Source organism: Perna viridis, chromosome 4, assembly GCF_037379345.1.
Source record: "Perna viridis isolate PV_CMFRI_1.1 ecotype Kerala chromosome 4, ASM3737934v1, whole genome shotgun sequence".
NCBI classification, from domain to species: Eukaryota; Metazoa; Mollusca; class Bivalvia; order Mytilida; family Mytilidae; genus Perna; species Perna viridis.
In genome coordinates, this window is record NC_142448.1 from 14,892,031 (window position 1) to 14,915,234 (window position 23,204).

Genomic DNA, 23,204 nt, shown 5'->3' on the forward strand with positions numbered 1-23,204 from the left:
CTGTAAATAGCAGGACTTCTTGTATGACCATCAGTCCAGTTTGTCAATTAACAGAGATGTTATGAAATCAATTTTTCTGGTGACACCTGCACCATGACAAAGTTAATTATATTGTAAACTGGAGCTTCTCAGCCCCAGGTAGTCTACCGTCAGTAAATTAAAGTCCCGGCCTGAGACATAATGCCACTTAGAGATACCTTACATACAAATCAAACAATTACTCGCCAATTGTTTAATAAGAAATCTTCATCAATTAAAGCTCTGAAATATTTTTTTCTACTAAAAAGTAACTTATTGATAAAGTATATGTTCTACAGATCAGTAACTTATTGATACAGTATATGTTCTACAGATCAGTAACTTTTTGATACAGTATATGTTATCTCGTATCTTACGATATAGCATCAAATATTTGAGTTTGTTTGGCATGTTTTAAATCACAAATTGTGAAAGACAAATAGAAAGGCTATCGCACATGTTTAATTTAAAACACATTTAATGGGATCCTACATAACAATGAATATATATCTTATATGTTTCAACTACTCTAAGGATATAAAAAGAAATTGTGAGAACATAAAATCTTTTTTTACTTTACTTTTTTTAACTATGATTACCAATTATAAGTTCTCATATTTGTATCATTTCAAAAACTTTTTTTAAAAATTGTAACACTACAAGCTTATTTGTATATTAGCTTGATCATCAGTTTAATTATTATATCCACCCTGCTAAGTAGTTAATGGAAATGTACAGGATGTGACTCAGTGGTGTGCTGATCCACCTGTGTAATAGTACAGTGATAATATAAGAGAGTAGCTCATACGCCTGTGTTATGTAAATCATACAACAGAATGCACTGGTGCAGTGTAACACTTTAGGGTTTCATAACTCATTATTACATGCATAAATCAGAAAAAGTCATATTACAAGTTTTCAGACAACAAAATTTTTGCAAATAACTAAAGTTAATTCAGACATGTGTATAAGAATGAAAGCTCAGATAGACCAAGACAATGTGTTACAAATTAAAGTATGCAAAAATTGCTTCAATACTTAAGTAGTTGAATTTAGAAATTCATGGGTATGAATATAATGAGACATATTATTATTCATTTTTTAAGAGATTTAAATCATATAAAACTTTTTTTGTTTTCATCATCATATCAAAACCCTATGAAACTTAAATTCTATCAAAAATCGTTCTCTTTTGTTGGTATAGAACATATTAGAAGAGCATAATTAAAGGATGGTCGCAATTAAAGGTTACAGTAGGTTACTATGATATTTGTAGTGTGGTAATCAGACATATCACCTTTAAACGTTTAAGTCACATGACTCCCCCAGATTAAAGAAATAACAAAACTAGGCATTTTTAGCAGAAAAGAAATAGTTTTTCTTGAAAACTAAGGTAAGCTCTATGCATACTCAAATTTTTTAAAAAAATAGCAAACTCACACATTAATTGCAAATTGGGAGACTTGAATACATCACATATGAGAAAACATAAAGACTTCTGAAAATTCTTGCATTGAAAGGATAGAAAAAATCTTGAAGTTTACAAATATTCATATATTCTGTAAATTTGTTCTTTTTGGTCACTTTCTAGTCATATTTGTGGCAAGGAAATGGTGTCCACACCCAAGAAACAACTTCATATTTAGTGAATACATTCATTATAACATGGTTTATCATATATAAAGATATAAAGTTGTTTCTTGGGCGTGGACATAGTTTCCTGGATGTAAGTATATCCGAAAAAAAAAAACAGCAACAAAAATTTACAATTTCAGCAGTTTATGCTAAATATTAAATTGTGGCACCATTTTGATGTTATTACAATGTACTAATGCCACAAAATATTAATTTTCCTTATATTTATTTATTTTACTATGTTATAAACAATTTTTATGTTAATACAACACACTTTTAGGCAATTTTCATAGCTTGATGCTCCTACACCTTTACTACACCATATTTAAATCTAGAATATGTTATAAAGACATACAAGCCAGTTTTTTTTAATTTGTTGGTTTATGGATCAGAGGACCCTGATTTTTCCAGCTAGGAGAAAAAAAAAATGAATATTCAGTTTTCCAATTATTATTTTTACTGCCCTTATTTACAAAAAAAATGACAAATGCAAAATTGTAACATCTACTTTTTAAAATAAAGTTACAGACAATGCCTGCTTTTAGTTTTGTTCATTCAACAACTTGACAAAGTAAAGTTAGTGAGAAGATTGAACGAAAATGGCAGCATAAATTTCACTTCAATAAAATCATGTTTAAGGGTTTTGTAGTTTGGGAAACAAGTTAATACTGGCTAGAGATGATGAAATCAAAATACCTTTGATTGAAAAGAATGTAAACAGTTCCTATAAATGATTTAAGAGTATAAAAACCGCATTGGTTTGTTTTATTCTCAACAGGAAGTAGATATATAAAGGGGAGATAATTGTTGGGAAAATCAAAGCTATGATGTTTTGTGTAGAATAGGCAAGAGAGCTTAAAAAACAATTGAGGAAATTCAGTTATAACATAATTTGTTGTCTTCTTTTTTTTCTCCCTCCATTATTATTGAAATTTCATAAACAATTTTAATCATTTTTAAATCACAGGATAATTTTAAAAGGAAATCATAAAAAGAAATTTGTCTTCCAATTAATGACATATCACCTGTTTTTAATGTATTTTTTTTTAGATTTAAAAACCATTAATCAATTTAATTTGTTTAAATAGGTTATGTAGTCTCTCCGTGTAATTGTTAAATGAAAAAAGAAGAAAAATGTAAAAAAAAATGTTCATTTTTTTTCTTTTTCATGAAATGTCTTTATACTCAATTTCCTGTTCCTGAATTCTTCCTGTACTTGGTATGTTTTTTTTATATTGCATTTTCACTTTGCCATTCTGTTACAAAATTTGTTTACACCAAACAATGATAAATTAAACAGTACACGTTTTTGACCAACCCTGTATTGAAACTCAATTTTCCACTTTTTAGCTACTTTTTACCACTTTATTTTGAGGTGTTAACTATGTCATACTGTGAGGAAGGCTATGGATACAAAAAATAGAGGAAATTAACATTGTTTAAGTATTGCACATTTAATTCATTGAACACTTACAAAATTGGAATGAAAATTTGTGTTTATAAATGAAGTGAAGGTACATACAGGAGATTAGAACCCCACTTCTAAACTATGTCAGGTTAGATAATGGAATTTTGAATATAAAAAATGTTTTTATTTAAATATAAAAAATAGATCTGCATTTCTGGTTCCCATTTAATTTTTATTTTTCTGACCAACCAACCCAACCCAAGTCAAAAATCTGCAAACCAATAAACTGTTGCCACCAATTTAATTTAAACTTAATCCCAACATAAGCTCCTTAAAAATCTACCACTTATAGGTATTTGTTTTGTTTCTTTATTGATCGTGTCGTCTTGTCTCAAAGACATGCTTCACTGGACCAGCTGATCGTGTCATCTCGTCTTAATGACATGCTTCATCTGTTTTCTTTCATGCATTTGGGGACAAGAACAGTTGATCAATCAAATAGATCCGGCTTTGTACTATACTCGGCGTCACATAAATAACATACTGTTAAAATTTGAATAAAAATATTTCCTACGAATTTATTGACACCAACCGTTGTTTAAATTGTCTTAAATGACTTGCTCATTCGTTTAGCCAAACAGCTTCTCAAAAACAAGTCGCTTATTAGCTTAAATCATGCGTAACAAATCCTTACGGGAAAATCCCATACTAATATCCGCCATGTTGGTTTTTACGGGACGATTTGTTTACAAACAAAGTGCGTAAGTTCCCGTCGAACTCCGGTGACAATCGTCTGCTTGATCAACTTCTCGGTATTGTACGTTGTTCGCGTAAAATAAATCCGAGATATCCGAAATAACGCCGAAGTGCATTCTGGGTTCTTCGGTTTTTGGACAAACCATTTAAACGTAAACAACATCTCCTAGCAACCCGATCACTGTAAACATGGCCGACTTTTTACAATGTAAATATTGCCACCTAGAATTAAAATCTGACCGGAATTTAACGATTCAATGTTTAGGGAGAAGCCGTTTGGCTAAACAAATGAGCAAGTCATTTAAGACAATTTAAACGACGGTTGGTGTCAATAAAGTCGTAGAAAATATTTTTATTCAAATTTTAACAGTATGTTATTTATGTGACGCCGAGTATAGTCTGACCACCTGAATTTGAGATAAGCACACTACCTTGAGACCAGTGAGGCAATTCAAACCACAAAGAAAGATTGCAACACTGATATAAATGATTTCTAAGTGCATATGAATCGTAATTTTCTTATTTATGGGAATAAGTAGTAAATATAAAAGAAATAGAATATATTAATTACCATTATAATTTACATGTTGCAAGAATATCTTCACACAACTTCTTATAATGCCATGTGTCTCCTTTCACTCTCTTTCTACATACACCAATGTAAGGCATTTTTGGTAAGGAACAAACTTCTAAATCAAAGGCCAGCTGAACTCTACTCCAGTCATCCATTACTGTACACCTCAGGGTATAACTAGTCAAAAATATAATAAGGTGTAAACAGAAATCATTTCGTTTATTGCTCTAATTACATAATTAAGGACAATGACAAGATACAGTATCTTCAATTGAAGCGCATGATGCAAGCACTTCCATTCTTCTTTTAAGTACCAATTCATATAAAATTAAGACACTGTGTATTGTAGAGATGGTTTATGGTGTAGAAAAACCCATCAAACAAGCAATGCTTTTTTTGGTTTACATATGCTATATTTTCACTTAATAATAGTCCTTTCTGTATTCAGATCTGTAATCTGAGAAAACCATACATTCTTCTTCCAATAAAATCAATCAAATCATGAACAATAACTCTTGCAAAGTGCAAATTTCATGAACAATCTTTATAAAAATTTTATCGAAAGTGCAACAACCTAGTGACAAACTAAGACTGGTTATGTAGTTCGTAACAAAATATGAAATGAGAAATTATGTGAATTTGATGGGTTTTTGACATGCATAAATCGCACACACACACTGGCTGATTTTTAAAAAGACTGGTACTTCATATTAAACCAAACTAAAAGCTAAAAGTAAACATAGATCTGTTACAGCTTTTCCTGGTATATCAATTAAAAATCATAAATAGAAACCTCCTTACATGGCAAAAATTAAAATAGTAAAATCAATACATTCTAATTAATGAATTATATAATATGTGGTATGTGGATGGATAAACAGTAATACATCTGTCAACAGCTGCCTTTAAGCAATATATATTTTATCCTTTTCTCAGCATTTATGTCCTGTAACTCTTAGAAATGAAATTAATTTCTTTCACAAAAACACACTTAAAACAAAATATTGAAATCCTTGTAAGTGTTTTTTGGCCTTTCTGTATCTTATACAGACCTGATTTTTACAAGGTCAACATACAAAGTGGAAATTGGTCAAATGTGAAGTAAATATACAGTAAAAAAAAATAACAGTAAAATCTGGATTAAAAAAGTTGAATTCCACTTTAAAGCTGAAGAAAATCAGGCTTGTTTATAAATGATTGAAGTGACAATTGTTTACCGTAAGATGTCAAGCACAAGATGGGCCGATACAATCACACACAATTTTTACCACTTACTCGCTTTGTTTGTATGGTATAAATTTCTCCTCAATAACAGCCTTGATCTTACTTAATACAAAGTCTGCACTGAATTCTCCAGTCTTGTACACATTGTGCAAAGCCTGAAATATAATAAATATCTATCTAAATGAACTTAAGAAAATGAAAAACAGAACAATAAAGAAGGTATATAGTTGTTTCATATTTGAAAATAAAAAAAACCCTTTACAATCAAATTTTCAAAATATTATATTCATTGTTGAAACTATAGAATAAAGACCTTCCCTTATCCATGTTATTCCCTTCCTAACAATTATTATTTATCTATACATGTTATCAATATAACTGTCTCTTTAAAGCTCATAAAGAGAATACCCCACTCTTCAAATGAAGTTAATATACAACCTGTAAGTTGAATTATCTCCCTTTGGAGTCCTCCGACAGTAATTATATCCCTACAAATCCACACATGATACCCAACCTTCATACACCTCAAAATTCCTGGAGGGGTTAAGGAGGAGTTGTGCAGATGAAATATACACATGTAAAAAGTTAGATTATCTCCCTTTGGAGTCTTCAGATAGTCATGCACTTCTACATTTGATGCCACACCTTCCTATAAAGTTTCATAAAAATCTCTACAGCAGTTTACAAGGAGTTGTGCTTACAGGGTTTCATATGTGAACTTAAGTTGGATTATCTTTCTTTGTAGTGCTCGGCCAGTTAATATATCCATTAATGCAAATCTACATATGATACCCAACCTTCCTAAAGAATTTCATCAAAATCCCTTGAGTGGTTTAGAAGGAGTTGCAATTATGAGGTTTTAACATGTAAAACCCATAAGTAGTATTTTCTTGCTTTTTAGTCCTCCCACATTACCTATATTCCTACATGCGCATCTAAATATGATTACCAACCTCCATATTAAGTTGAATCAAATCCTTTAAGCAGTTTAAGAGGAATGTGCATACAAGGTTTTAAATTGTCAAACCCAAGTTGGATTATCTCTGTTTAGAGTGCTCCAACAGTAATTACATCCCCTAATGCACATCTACATATAATGTCCAATCTTGCTATAAAATTTCATTAAAATTCCTTGAGCAGTCATGGAAGGGTTGTGCTTACAAGAATTGTAGACAGAAAGGGCGATTCGTATACATACCCCCCCCCAAACTGTTTGCGGGTATAATAAGCAACTACTTGAAATACATAAAACGATTTATCCTGGTAGGACACACAGGTTTTAAATAATTGATTTTAGACTAACCTTGACTTTTCTAGGTCCATCAGTGGATGAATTCCTTTGTTTTTTAGGTGTTAACATATTGAAAACCCTCTCCAGACTTCCAAACACTGAACCTTTCCTGGTCTTTGAGGCAGAACCTGGTGTGTCTGGTTCATCAATAGATAATCCTCTATCTCTGTAATTACCTGATTGTCTGGAAAAAATCCTTATTTTATCTAAACTTGTGGATTTCTCAACTGTATTTAGAAATAGCAATATACTGTATTTTGGTGTGTATAATACACATTTATGTATTGCTCACAATTTTGAAGGTCAAAACGTGTGAAAAAAGTTTTTATAGAAAGATTGCAGTAGAATTTTGTAAGAAAAAAGATCAAAATTTTGCACTTGATCAGTCAATCTATTTACCTTGATGCAGTATTTCAAACAAAAATGTGAAGGAAAGAAACATATATTCATACTTATGCAATATGTAAAGATCAGTAGCTACATAAATTAGATATTTTTAATCTGAAAGCATGATAAAATTGCCACAGAATGTATGAAATGGCTTATAAAATGAAATCAAATGTCGGGAAAATCAGATATTTCCAGTTTTGGTTGTAACTCAAATGCAGGGATCTCCATGAATCTAAATGAACACATGGCTCACTGTCCGGTTGGACAAATTTTCATCGTGGTGCATGTCCATTCACGCAGAAAACAACTTGCCAAGAAAGTATGATAAGGTTGAATGTGACATATTTCAATAGCACAAACTACAACATAGAAATTTACAATAAACAATGGTTATTTTTCTGTCTGTATTGTCTATTTTAATTATACCAAGGTAAAGTTTTCCCTTCCCTAGGCTTGACCAAAGGTCCACAGCTCTAGAGAAATTAAAACCACTGGTAGGTGAGGTCATTTTGTTGATACATGTACCACTAAAAAGTTCTTTATAATTTAACAAGAACTTAGACAGTAAAACATACTTTTTGTCTGAATTGTGTCATTAAGCAATCCTTTAGAACTTTTGGGAGTCAATCCATCACATTTTCTTTAAAGTTAGGCTAATTGAACTGCTTTTCTGTGTCAGATAATTGGCGAGATCATTAAGACATTGTATAAATTAAGATCGTCTTCCTCCCTCTCCGATCACATCGACCTTTATCAAATTGAATTATACTCTTGATACTTTCTATATTTTATTAAATGAAAAGTTTTCAAATTTTGTTTATTTAAAAAAAAAACCCATTCAGCTTATTTGAATCTTATTGATTTTGCCGACGGTGTTAATCGCAAATTTGACAGATCCGAGATATGTTTACACATGCATTTCACTCCCTCACACATTAAACTCCCAGAAATTACCAATCAAAATATTGAAATTATCGTTAGAATAAACACACGCGCCAATCATATATATTTATGACCGGTATAGGGAATTAATAAACAAAAGTAATTGGGAAATGCAGTGCCGATTTGCAACGCATGACGCAAATTTTGAATACACAGCACTTGTTTGAATTCATGGCGCAGCACCATGTAAAAAGAGACGATGGAGAACCCTGAAAAGTCACGAATTTTTATTTTAACACAAACTTTTAAAAAAAAAATTGTAAGAAATAATCAAAATAAGTTTAAAATACTCATTTATGGCTGCAAAAGCATTCAAGGAGATAGACCTAGGGTGAGGGACTTAATTCTTGAAATCAGTGATATGTTTGTATCATTCAATTTTACCAAAGCCTTTCAGCTTTTCTCTGAAACAGAATGAAATCAGTCCAAGTGACTTTAATGCTTACATGAGATTGATGTAAAATGATGAATATGAATGTTCTAATGATTTCCCAAGAGTTGTGTCCCTTACCCCAGGTCTACCTCCTCAATGAGGATTGTTTGACAAAAAAGGGACTGTGTTTTTTTTCAGTTTTAAGTTGTTTCATTTTAACCATGTTTTATAAGAAAGAAATATTGAACAACCTTTGTATGAAGCATGTTATTAAGACATTAAAACATGACTTGAAGAAAATATTATTAAAATTAAATACTTAAAAGACAAATTTATTGATAAGAAAAACTTTTTTTCAGTAACATTTCACTTCTGATTAGTTTACATTATGCAATCTTTTTTTTCTCATACGAAAATTTTCATTTCCAGGCCAATTCTCATATAATGATTGCATAATATGCACCCTCATGCTATGGAAATGATTTCTATGTAAAAATGTGTGCATTATGCACACCAAAATATGCAAGTATAAAGATGAAAGTACTACTACATGTAGTAATTTTATACAAGTTTTTTTATGCATGTACTACAAAAATTAAACATCATGTTTGCTCCAGGTACTGAAGATAAATACAGGGGGAAATCGGCTTATACTATTTGTGAACCTTAAATACTCACTTTTTCCTGGCACTGATATTTTTTTCTCTTTGAAGATTGTTTAGTTGTGAATCATAAGATCTTGATGGAGACAATGTGGTGTTCAGGTATGAGTTGTCAGATTTTCCAGGTGTACATACTATAAACACAAATAAAAACATCATTTAAAAACAACTACAAATAGTGCATCCTTTTGCAATATGTACTTAAAGCAAGTTGATCCCAAGTTCTGACCTTGTTGAACTGGAATAGCCCAAGGTAAATACCAGTTCATCTATTGAATTGGTAATTTTGTGGCTTTTTTTTTAAAAAGACACTTACATTCATGCAGTTCAACAGCTGATGGAAAAAGATTTTTATCTACAGGAAAAAAAATTTTGGTGGTAAATTGCCTTCTTCCAAAAATAAGTTCCTGATAATACTGGGATGAAAGTTGAATAACACCAGTGATTGGGATTACGGTGCGTCATGCGCCATAGTCGCATTTCCTCTTAGAATGGTGCATTGAGTGACTTATGTGTCGCGTCATGTGCATGCATTAAGTTTCCATCATTGCTAGTGGAGTGTTGTCCATTGCTTGTGACAGTAAAAAATGCATGAACGTGTCTTTTAACAATGTTTTTTATTAGCTGCAATCAGATGTTTTGATCGCCACGTTTTCGACAGGATTTAAAGACCGGGGAATGAAACAGTACTTTTGTCGATTTTTTAGACTACATATTCTTGATGGCTTATGCATCAAGAACAATAAACATTGTTTTAAAGAATAAAAATAATTTGATAATATCAGAAAAGCGTGGACTGGCGGTCCCATTTGAAACTGAAATGCAACCAAAGACATTTTTAAGCTTAACCAAAAACAGAAGAAATTATCTTTTTCAAAGCCTAAAAAATATTAATGTTGGTAATTACCAGAATCAAACTGCAATTGTTGTAGAAACTAACTTGGCAGCTGGACATGGTTATGAACCCCCTATTGAAAATATTGATAATGGTGGAGACATATTATATGGTCCTGAAGCACCCAAAAAAATCCAAAATCTGATTGCAGCCAAACAAAAAAATAAACTCTTTCCTATCATTTGTGATTAATTACTTTAATTGAATTGAAGGGTAAGAGGGTAAGGGGGGCATAGTCCCATTGGCAAAATTTTAATCCCAATCATTGATAACACTAAATTATGGTTTGGTTATTCACTCTTTCCAATTATTTACCCTTTTATTAATTGGCTGACATGACCAAACAATCATATTTTTTTCTGTAATATTTGTAATGGATATGTGTAAAGACTTAACTTTTGTATTGTTATTCAAATACTAAATCCACACTGTTGGACCATAAGACTATATGTTCTGGACCATATATATCAAGCTTTAATATCATCAAGGTTATCATAAAACATTTTACTATTCTACAAAGATTTAAAAACAGACACACAGGTGGGTTTCATGTTTTTTGCAAGGTATGAAAAAGTTTTGTCCTCAACTAGAATTGTATGGCCTGTTAACCTCTTGTGTTCTTAGTCTGACTATTAGTGCTGGTGTATTTTACTTATGAGCATCTTCCACAAATCTCTGTTTTACTCTATCATACAACAAGTAACTCACATGTATCATCCAGCATGGGTAATTGTTTTGCCATGAGTGGAGACCTTGGTTTAACTGGATGCGTAGATACAGGAAGGGGAGTTTTTGCAGATTTAGGTCTAGGCGTTCGTGTAGGTACAACAGGGGTCTGAGGAACAAGAAAATTCTCCTTGTATTCATTCTCTTTGTTCTCAGAATTTTCATCTTTAGCTGAGAATGGAAGTCTCTCTCTGGCTCGACTTCGGCCTCTTTCTTCACAGCCGTAAGGTATAGGTCTTGGTCCTAGACTATCACAGTTTGTTACAGGTCTTTGTGTGGGAGTACAACTAACTGAAGTTAATTCCATATGGACAGAAGGATCTGCACTATGACTTCTCATCTGAAACCATTTAAAGCATTATATTGACATTAAATTTAAACAGCTCAACAAGTATAAAATGTGTCTAACTAAGTCTCTTGATACAAAACACAAAAGAAAACTACTATCCAGAACAAGAATTCATATATTTGTAGTAACACTGATACCATTGTTTAAGAGAAACAGCCATGACACTTCATCTATCTGGGAACAAAAACATTGCACTTTTAAGACATTTTCATGAATATGTCATATATCACCCTGTTTCAATTTCTTTTTTATCATAAAATAAATCAGACTATGTAAACATGAACACAGCCAACTGTTTGTTGGTCATTTCAACACGTAATATTTTTAATCTATATCTGTTAATTACAGTTCAAACAGGTAGAATGTACTTTTTGTTGATATGAAATCGACAACAAAAATTTTTGAAACATTTTTCTAATTCTCCACGAACATTTAAATGCAACAACATATTTATGTATATTTTTTTCCATAGACTGCCAATCTTTTTACACAGGTCTGATAGATCCTCCATCAGCTATGTCTTATCTGTAAAACTGTTTTAGAACTGTACTCACCCTACCAGGAGTCTGTTGGGGTTTTTGATGAAGTAGTCGAACCGGTCGACCTTTCATTTTTTTCTCAAGTAGTAAAAAATAAGACGCTGTTAAGTAATCAAACTTGAACTGAAAATATGAGAGAAAGGAAAAAAATGTAAAATACATTAAACTAATGGATTCCAGGCAGATAAAATTTTACACAAGTATCTAAGATATCCATATCTAATGATTTTTTTAAAACTTTAAATGAAATTTTAATTCATGTATTTTAGCATAGTTTGTTTCTTCTTCAATATTTAAAGTATGTAAATTACTCTTAACAACAAAAATGTTAGAAAAGAAGAAAATCAACTTAAATATAATATGTATCATTTTATTTTATTTCACTCTCTTTAAACCTTTCGATTTTTGGAAATTGTAGAAATTTAAATAGCATACTGTCTTGGTGTTAGGTTGTTATCATAACTAACTAACTAACCTCAGCTACATCTCTTTCCATTTCTAGTTTGGTTTTACCATAATGCACTGCTAACTCAGTAATACAGTCTTCATCTAAACATCTCTGAAAGAAAACAAACTATCAGTACTTTTGTTTTGAGCTTGTTTAGGAATTCTGGGACTTAAATCTGATTAAATTTTGAAATCTCTTGGGCCTACTTCTCAATATTATTAATAAATAGTCTTTAGCATGATGATAATGACATTTTAAGATTGAAAAGAAAGTTGATAATGTATTCACATAAAACACTGGCAAGACAATTCTCCAATGGAATGTTATAAGATCTTCTACAGGTGGATATAAAAGGAAGAAAAAAATGAAGGTTAAATTTCAATTAGCATGATCAGGAAAAATAGTGCATTCTAATGACAATGTATATGATGAAACTTTGATGAAACAGAGTGAAAAGTGAAACTGACTACTGTAATTAAAAATTTTAAATGTTTAAAAAACATGATTCAAAATTTAACATGTAAACAGTAACACATAAATGAATACAAGAAGTACAATGTGCAAATGCAAAAATTGTCTATAATAAGTACACTAAATCTCTTTTGTGAAAGAAAGGAACAGTATACACATCCTTAAAAAAAGGGGGATGAAATCAGGCCAAAACTTCATATAATGAAAAATAAATAATCTTCAAGTTCAATCAATATTATTTGTACACTTGATATGGAGTACATGTAGTTTACTGTTACTCATGCTGACCAAGGTAACACAGATTCAGATTACAGCAGGCAAAACCATGGCAGGATTGTCAGCTTAAACGGGCAGGCTAATCAAAATTACAATCAAGTGTTAAGGTGTTATGAAATAATACATTAAATTACAAGAAACAGAAACATACCAATATATTTTAGTTGTCTCCTACTTTTAAGTAAGGAAATAGCTTATGGTCAGGGTCTCATATATTAAATGAGTTTAATTAACATACCTGTAAAGTAGCTTTTCTCAAGGAAACTTTTCATTAGGAAAAAACAAAAACAAAGATTAAATATGTGTGTTTCCTATAACACCTTTTAAAAAATTGGGTAGATAGATAGGGATTTTTTTAATTTACTATAATTACAACAAGTAGACAAAGGGATGCCCCTGTACTCCATTTTTAACACAGCTACTGCATAATGTTTGGTTGTCAAAATTCATTTATGTGAAGACTGTTGTGTCTGAGAGACACATTCAATGCCCCAGCATGTATTTTGTGACATATATAAAAGTCAATCTATACTTACAAGCTTTAATTCTTTAGAATGGCGATAATTTTATGATCAGACAAAATGGCTACGTTCAACTATACATAAAAATGTCAAATATTGATAGAAATCAAAACCCTGACAATATGCCCATCTTCAATCCATTTATGATCATTCTGCAAAGTATCAATTTCATAACTGAAATGCTGTAGGAGTTAAGCAGAATAACTATATACTCTGAATGGGGCAGACGGAATTACAGACAGACAGGAATAAAACAATAAGTCCCAAACTGAAAATTGCAGGGGCATAAAAACTTTAGGGTAACTATTTCTAGCTGAAAAAATAGGGTGGGTAGGTAAATAGGAAACACATCCTTTTTATTTGGCCTTATTTCAAAATATTTATTCATTATTATATGTGATATGGAGGAATACTACATGTATTAATATGAATCATTTCTAATTTGTTTGTTCCATGCCATGTAAAAATATCAAATCTCAGTTGCCTTAAAAATTCCCTTTTTCAAGCCTAAAATGTATTCTTTGTCCAGGAAAGATTGAGGTGCTTATAAAGACAACAAATTGAGGGCTATAATGTTAGTCATTACATGTAAACAAGTAAGGAATATCATACCAATGATATATCTACATGTGACATGAGAACAAATCACACACAACTTACCCCTGGGTATGTACCCTATAAAACATTCATTCTGAATTCAAAATGAATATAACATAGAAAAAAAACAGACTTTGCAAGACTTCATGGTATATAATGAATGAAAAATAATATGCATCTAACCTTTGGTATATACATGTATATGCAAAAATAAAAATAAACATTTATGTAGTATTGAAGAACAAAGTACAAACATGCATTACATGTTTCATGTTCTAAATGATGTTTAGTGCTGTATTTTATATCTTCTGTTGTTATAAGAAAAGTACTTGCTATGATAAATATCCATTTATTAAAGTATTCAAATAAACCTATACAGATAAAAATTATTATACACCAATCAGTCAATTTTCTGTACACAACAAGATGTACATAGTTTATAAACTTAAGATATGTACATGTACTATAGGTATAGAGATATGTACATGTACTATAGGTATAGAGACATCCATTAAAGACAATACAAGTGTTTTCTGAGATTTATATGTTTTTGGCATGAAACATAAAGAAATGATTGATAAAAACATGCATTTCTCTGTTTTTAAGCTTCTTGCAAATAAATCTCATATTGATAAACACTACACTTCTAACTTTCACAAACCTTTTGATATCACATTTAATGGTATAGAATTATGTTTTTACCTTGTATTTACTTCTCCATTCTACTGGTACATTTGTGTCTTTAGTCAGCCATGGATGTGTCAACAGCTGTTTGATTGTAATTCTTTTGAAAGGGTCTACTTGCAACATCCTTGATATCAAAGTCTTACTCTCTTCAGTCAGCCATGGTGGGTTTTCATACTTTCCACTCTTTAAATATTATAAAGCTATCAACTAAACTATGTAGCAACTCTAACCATATTTTGGTAAATACATTTTTTATTCTATATACATATCAAATTTATTTTTTTGTCTGTGTAATTTCATAGAATTTGAAAATTGAATTGATTTAAACACAATTGAATGGATTTGGAATTGACAAACAAAACTGAATGACCGAGTCTCATGTTTATTTTAAAAGTTAAGTTTGAAGATACACTTTTCCATAAAGGGTACATTCTTAATTAATCCAGTGGACTGTGTATGGATTAATACATTCAATTAACTGATAAAAAAATGGACACTATTTTTGTAAAATGAATCATTATATTCTAGCTTAATTGTTATCATGATCATTGTGAATTTACATGTACCATAAATATTTTGATCCATTCAATCTGCTATATAATTATCAACATAGTTCTCAAAAGAGCACATACAAACCATCAAGGAGTTTCTAAGATAATTTAGGTCAATGTCTACTATATAAGCTATTTATGTACCTGAATCTTCTTATAGAGTTGAGGTATTTTCTCATCATCAAAAGGGAGATAACCACACAACAAGGCATACAATAAAATACCCATACTCCAAAGATCTGCCTGGGAGAAAAAAATGAGATTCGTTATCAAATTTTTATAACATAATTATAATACATATGTATAGTTTTCAGTATGATTCCACTGATAAGATAAGAAAAAAACATGAAGTTCAGATCCCCACTTATATTGGAAGTTGATATCGAAGTGCGATCAAAATCATTTCCAATGTATGCCAAATCAGGATGAAGCCACACACAAAATTTACAATCTATCCATTTATTTGGAGCTGAGAATTTTGTGATGAAAAATGTCACTATCATTCCATACGGTAAAGAATGGAAAAGTCCCATGAAACAAATAAATATATCCCACAGCACCTAAAATCGCTTACAACATATTTCATATCTATATGAAGCCATACATCAAATTTGAAATTAATCCATTGACTTAGAATAAAGATATTTAAGACAAAATTTGGACAGAAGGACAAGGTGATCAGAGTTCTTGGATTACTTTTTCCAGTTACCTGTGGACAGTACTTTTTAGGGTCAGGAAAGTCTATAAAGAGATGCTAGCCGTCTGTGGGCATGTAAAATTTGCCTGTAGTTAATTTTCTTTTGGACTAAAATCGACAACAAGACTTTTTTCATCAACATTATTTTGGCGCTTGTAATAAAGCATCTGAATGATAGCCTTCATTTTCATAATAATATGAAATCAGATTCGGAATACAACAACCCAGATTCGTATTCTCATCTAAATTTTACGATCAAAAAGGTTGCATTTAGTTCACACAATGTAAGTACAAACAAATAATTGTCTTTTTGGAAATACTTGAACAATATTCTACCTTAAGTACTTCGATTTGTATCCTTTTCTGGGAAGTTTTTTTTCACTCTGGAATCAGTGAAAGAATATGAAGGTGTTGGTAACAGAAATGACTCGTATTTTATAATAATAGTATATTTGGAAGGAAAATTCAAATGATTTGAAATAAACTGGAAGACAAATAAACTTCAAATGTTTATTCAATTTGTTCATGTATTAAATGAAGTAAAAAGATACAATTATGCATCAAAACTATGGGTGAATTCACCTCTTAACACAAGGATTTGACTCTTATTTGTATTCAAAACACAAACAAAAACACTAACCTTAAAAATATCAGGGAAAGTTAATATATTGACTGGGAAAGTAGATTTTGAGTAATGACTTTCACTTGGAAAGTTGACCTGACAAAAAAATCCTACAACACTGGGTGATTCCAATATACCACCCACTTATATTGTATAACTGTAAAAAGCTCCTACTGTCCTAAAAGAAGAAAAATTATCCACAGTAATTACAAATATTTTGGATCAAAGACAGATAGCTGTTTGTACAAGTTACTTGTTGCTACCCTTGCTCCACTCCATAACCCTAAAAATCATTCAGATGGTAAAAAAACAAAATATAAGGTGCACAGTGCCATTATGTGATAAAGAATGTGTGAAATTTTCATCAAATTTCATTCAGGGGTTTGATAGGAATTGCAGATTAGAACTGGGGACAGTCTAATGGGCAGACAGACTGGACAGCATAATTTATATATACATATGTATGTAGCTCCCACTTTTAAAGCAGAGGTATTAACAACCTAAGCCAATCAATGGCCGTACCTGTATCACACTGCAGCTGTGATTTATAATTGCAGAGGAAAATGCAATAAAACAAGTGTTACAGATGGATATATGAAACTACAGAACATAATTCCCATAAAAATCAGAGAAAAAAAAATTCTGATAATATGCACATCTGCATATGGTGTTCTTGCAAATAAGATTTCATGAAATTTCTGAGGGCAGTTATATGAGTATTGATGACAAGCTAATACATGATAATTTACGGTACATTTTTATGTTCAAAAGAGCATAACTCCCATAAAAATTTCCTAATAATATACACAACAACATATGGTGTTCTTGCTACATAACAAGTTTATGAAATTCTTTAGGGTAGTTTCAGAGGAGTTCAGACACAATAAAAAAATACTTTTTTAAGGTCAGCGGAACAAATTCCTAATTTTGCAACTTTGTCCTCTTTTCTCCTACATGGGTAACTAAAGAAATCCGAATTTTCTACCAAACCGAATGAACTTTCACTGGAGAAGTCTGACAGTCTGGAAGGTTTTGATGACAAGTTGATAAATGATAATTTATGGTAAACTCCTATGTTAAAAGGAGAATAACTCCCACAAAAATTTGAAAATTAAAATTTCCTGGTAATATGCACAACTACATATGGTGTATTTGCTACATACAAAGTTTCAGGAATTTCTGTTGAGTAGTGTTACGGATGAATGGACGGAAAGACACAACTCCTAGACCTGCTTCCGCTTTTGGCGATGTAGGTAAAACTGACATTAGATGAATATTTATACACTCCTGATTTGAATCCTTCAATAAATGCCTGCACAAGCTATATCAATGACGATTCCACTTGAAAAAGAATATAAAAAAATCTTAACAACACTACCTGTGCCCCTAAATACTCTTTCCCAGAAATCAGTTCGGGTGCCGCATAGGCAGGACTGCCACAACATGTATACAAGTGGTTTTCCATTCCACCTTGAGGTCTGGCACACAGACCAAAATCTATCAACTTCAAATTCTGGTCCTCGTCCAACAATAAATTTTCCTGGAGAAAAATGGTGATTTTGATTTTTTAAAAAGAAATATTATGAAATCAACAGGTTATATTTGTGTATAGAAATTGGCATTTTGTTTGACACTTCATTATTTCCTTATTTGACAAAGAAATTCATTAAAATATGTAAAGGTGCATTTGACTATAAAATTAATTTGAAAGACAATGAGCATATATTTTCCAAATAGAGCAGTGCTCTGGGTCCACCATAGAGCAATGCTCTGGGTCCACCATGGGCTAGCAACAAAAGACAAATTTCATGGAATATTACTGTGATCAAAGTAGATTTAGATGATGCTGAGCCTATGACCTAGAATTCTATTCGTTAAGTCAGTGTGACCTTGACTTTTCACCTACTGACCTCAAAATCAATTGGGGTCTTTCTTACCTCATGAGCATTTAACTGTCCAGGTTTGGTGAAATTTTCTAAAGGAATTCAATAGTTATGTCCAGGAAACCAATTTCAGTTCCAAAATTCCATTTCGTTAAGTCTGTGTGACCTTGACCTTTAAGCTACTGACTTCAAAATCTATAGGTGTCTTTCTCACCTGATAAGCCTTCAATTGTTCAAGTTTGGTGAAATTCGATGAAGGCTTTCAAAAGTTATGCTGTAGAAACCAATTTTCAGCTCCAAAATTCTATTTCACTAAGTCTGTCTGACCCTAACCTTTGATCTACTGACCTCAAAATCATTATGCGTCTTCCTTACCACATAAGCCTTATAATGTTCAAGTTAGGTGAAATTCCATTACGGCGTTCAAATGTTACACTCCAGTAACCAATTTTCTGCTCCGAAATTCTATTTCATTAAGTCTGTGTGACCTTGACCTAAAAATCATTAGGTGTTTTCCTTACCTTATTAGCCTTTAAAAGTCCACATTTGGTGAAAGTCTAATAAGGTGTTCAAAATTTACATCCTGGAAACCAACTTTTGACAGACGGAAAGCCAAATACTATACTTCACTGAATTTGTGAAAGGGTGGAGCCAAAAATACTTACAGGTTTAAGATCCCTGTGAGCAAAACCTTGACTGTGAATATATGCAACAGCTGAAACAATCTGCCGAAAAAATATTCTAGCTTCATCCTCTTCTAATCTATCTTTAGATACTATATAGTCAAACAATTCACCTTCTGGACAGTACTGTTAATAGAAACAACACTAAACCATGTTTCAGAGAACTCAGAGGTTGACTTCACCTGTTTTTGTTTTTTTTTATTTTTGTAATATGTGAGATGGTTTTGTATAACTTTATTGACCTCTTTACCCAGCAAAAAAGAGCTTACAGTTTGGCAGAAGTCATACTCCATCTTGAGGGCTAGAAAGTGTCTTCATGGATCTTTGGCTCATGGCATTTCAACCACATTTTTATATTACTATAAAAATCCATGAAAAAAAAAAACAAGCATACAAAATTTGTGTAAACTTATTACCTTTGGCCTATATTGGTGTTCCAGAAGAACTGGTTTCTAATTGTCATGCCAATGACTTTGATTATGAAATGCATTCAAGTGTCATTTTAGATCTAAACAAAAGTTTTTCTTGAATCTTTTGCAACAGAATTGGTAGAAGGACAGTATGCAGATGACAATCATGGGGACACTGGAAATTCCCTTGTTCTTAAAAATTTGTCAAAGAACATGTCAACTACTGCAATAGATTACAATCTAACAGCCTTGATGATATAAAGAGAAAAAGTCAAAATAATGAATGGGGGAGTATCCTTTGTTGATAATGTTGGATCCAGATAAAATCATGTTCATTTTTGTTTTAAAATTTAGAAAATGCAATTCTGAATCAGTGATTTTCTAGGCTCATTTTACTCATTGACTAATCATATTCTATAGTGACTAAAGCTTTTTCCTGGATTTTGACCATTTTAGTCAAAATTTGTTTGTGTTTGTACAAAATCCATAAAAAGTGACTTAAGCTTTAATACTATTTCATGTGTAAAGAATAATCATCCAATATATACTTCTCTGTCAATGGCATTCTGATGTGTAGTAGCACTGTACAATTAATATATTATTATTATAATTTTACAATTATTTTAAGTGACTCCTTAATAAACTGCTAGAAGGGTTCTTGAGTTTCAATTGCAAATTTCTGGAAAAACTGCCAAGTATATAAAATACTGTACATACTGCATAGTTAACAATAATAGGATAATTAATTGGAAAGAGTGAATAACCAAAATACTATCACAAGTGCCAAAGAACACCTAGATTTAACATGCGTGCTGACTTGTTCCATGCACAAGTTAAATCCTCTAGCGTTATTGGCACGTGTGATCATATTTTGTTTATTCATGATAACCAATTGATTATACTATTTATTATATAGATTTTCTCCATAATTTACCGATATTTTCAACATGAATTTTCAGGTCTGTGATTGGCAAATTGATATCAAAGTTTTGACGTTTGGAGGGAGAAATCAGAGAGTGAAATTACCAAATTTATTTCACAGTGTGATTTATCGAAATTTATTACACTTGGAAATGGGAACATTCGATAAAAGACTTCTAACTATATAATAAATTTATTACACTTGGAAATGGGAACATTCAATAAAACATTTCTATCAATATAATAAAAGGATTTAATATTGCATTTCAATGAAAGCATCACAAATATTTTACCTCTAAAATCATGTAAAACTTCTGATCTGTCTCAATGACTTGATAAAGTTTACAAATATGTTGATGGCACAAATTCTTCATTGCTTCTATTTCTGTTTTGACCCTTGGTAAATCTTCCTGGCAAGTAAAAGAAACCAGATACATGTAACTAAAAACAAAAGCTCTTATCTAGGTGTCCAATTCACCTATGTTTTAACTAAAGTACATGTATGAAAAGTTATAATCAATCAACAGAAATCTTAATAGACAGCAAATGTATGTTATAAACATTATGGTCGTACTATAAATGTAGAATGTGTTGAGTTTATTTGCAAGTCATCTTCTGTATTTTTATGGCTCAGATTTTGTTTTTGTTTTATGTATAGTATCAGTGTTCTTTTATAGCCCTGTATTCAGCTTGTGTGACATGACATCAATCGGCCGCATGTCAAAACGTGCCACATCGTATGTAATGTATTATTTAAAAATTGATCTGTGTATTAAAAAAATACACTGCTGTTTATGTTTATATGAATTATTCATTGGTAAATATTTTACCTTTTTTCTTCCATTGCAGTTATTATTACTTTAATACTGTTTTTTTATTTTTCCTTTTTTATATTTAACACAAAAATTAAAAAGATACTCTATCAAATTATGATAAGTAATTCTTCATAAACATTTCCTCTAATTCATACACACCATTCTTCATCAATATTTTACCTGCAAATTTTTGCGGACAGCAGACCCATTGAAAAATAGAATTTTTCATTTGTTTTGGGGCCTCAATCGCTCATTTGAATGTGATATTCATTTGATTAAAAGCATTCTGTATTAAAACATTTTTTCTAGTCTTTGTAACTTTCAATACATTTATAGATTTAGAATTATGTAATCAGGTAAATATAATAGACTACTCTGGTCTTAAAATTCATGTTGACAAAAATTTTCAGGAAGTCAGTAGTGTGGAGCTAACAGAGTTGCCAGGAAAAAAATATAAATAGGATTTTTGTTATTTAAAGATGACACACAAGTTGTTTTGTTTTTTAATTATTATTATTATGTTAAAATGAAGTTAACCCATGACAGAAGCCTAATATCATGACATAAGTCCATATTCGTTCATCACACGTACTATACTTAGACTTGGGGAATTTTACCATCTATTTCTTAACTGATTTTCCTGCCAAAAAACATAATATACAAGAACATGGCAATGTAAACAAAATAGGACCATTTCCTTTTTCTTCTTAAAGAGTAATCAAGGGAACCAAGATTCAAGCAAAAATCAAAAGAATGTCATCCAGGAACAAATACCAGACATGGACAACAGACAAACACAACAAAGAACATAAAGTAACTAAAATAATACATACAAAGTAACAAAGATAAATGAGCAACTCAGATTCCACTAAAAACTGGTAGCATGGACCAGGTGCACCAGTAGGGTAAGCATCCTCTGCTTTTCTAGAAATACTTGCCTAGTTGCTCATAAAAAGTCAAGTCCGGGTTGGAAGAAAGAGGAAAGGAAAACTATGACACGTTGAAACAAATCAGTTTTCATGGTGCAGATACCCAGTAATGATCCACGAGTTCATGACGACGACCATAAAATTTCTGTAGTGATGACTTCAATCTTGTAGCATAACCCTGTTTCAGAAATCTAATTGTAAGAATTCTAGTGTGATACAAAAAGTCTGCATAGTTATGGCAAGCTCTGGCATAATGTATGAGTTGTGATGTGAAAACTCCATATGCAGGCAATAAAGGGATGTTGCCACAAATAAAAGGAAAGTTGATAATTCTGAATGAAAAGTCATCATGTTTGTCCTGAAGTTTGGTTAATAGTTTTCCTTTACCATCGATCTCTAAGTGTAGGTTAAGATACGAGGCTGACTTCATAGTGTCTGTAGTATCCTTTATCTCAAGTTCTTTGGGGTAGATGCAATGTATCAAATCTCTGACACTAGGATTGTTTAATGATAATACGTCAACTAATTGAACTATATAGTGGAAACTGAGATTAAAGGATCTAGCTAAACGATATTCTTTCTTTCATTTTAGATCAGTTATAAAGTCAGCCTATAAGAGTGAAGGAATAGGTCAGCAAGTAGAGGAGCACAATTTGTCCCCATTAGAATGCTGACCGTTTGTTGAAAAATACATCCATCACACAGGACAAATATGTTGTCTATCAAAAATTCCAGCATTTTGAAAACATCTGTATATTTGGAATTTATTATTCATTAAATTATTTTTCACAAAGTATGAGGAATCTCTACCATTAACTACATATTTGTATCTAGGTGTACCATCTTTTTTTTTTTAGAAACAACAATGTATAATGTTTTTTAAGTCTGGATTTTAACGGAGTATGGGAAAT

The 23,204-nt window shown here is 31.3% G+C and overlaps 1 protein-coding gene across 2 annotated transcripts in view; it reads right to left on the reverse strand.

Annotated features, from left to right (window-relative positions):
* Positions 1 to 23,204, reverse strand: part of LOC148619018 (maternal embryonic leucine zipper kinase-like) — a 33,829-nt gene that overhangs the window by 6,176 nt on the left and 4,449 nt on the right. The window contains exons 4-16 of one of the 2 annotated variants that reach the window (XM_088578495.1): positions 20,843 to 20,959; positions 19,201 to 19,344; positions 18,031 to 18,192; positions 15,478 to 15,576; positions 14,798 to 14,965; positions 14,159 to 14,173; positions 12,258 to 12,341; positions 11,798 to 11,905; positions 10,877 to 11,234; positions 9,290 to 9,407; positions 6,919 to 7,090; positions 5,667 to 5,770; positions 4,389 to 4,568 (exon numbers count right to left, since the gene is read on the reverse strand). In XM_088578495.1, coding sequence (XP_088434621.1) covers positions 4,391 to 4,568; positions 5,667 to 5,770; positions 6,919 to 7,090; positions 9,290 to 9,407; positions 10,877 to 11,234; positions 11,798 to 11,905; positions 12,258 to 12,341; positions 14,159 to 14,173; positions 14,798 to 14,965; positions 15,478 to 15,576; positions 18,031 to 18,192; positions 19,201 to 19,344; positions 20,843 to 20,959 — 1,827 coding nt within the window. In that variant the 3' untranslated portion in view covers positions 4,389 to 4,390. The remainder of the gene's footprint in view (positions 1 to 4,388; positions 4,569 to 5,666; positions 5,771 to 6,918; positions 7,091 to 9,289; positions 9,408 to 10,876; positions 11,235 to 11,797; positions 11,906 to 12,257; positions 12,342 to 14,158; positions 14,174 to 14,797; positions 14,966 to 15,477; positions 15,577 to 18,030; positions 18,193 to 19,200; positions 19,345 to 20,842; positions 20,960 to 23,204) is intronic. The other variant, XM_088578497.1, reaches the window with a different exon arrangement.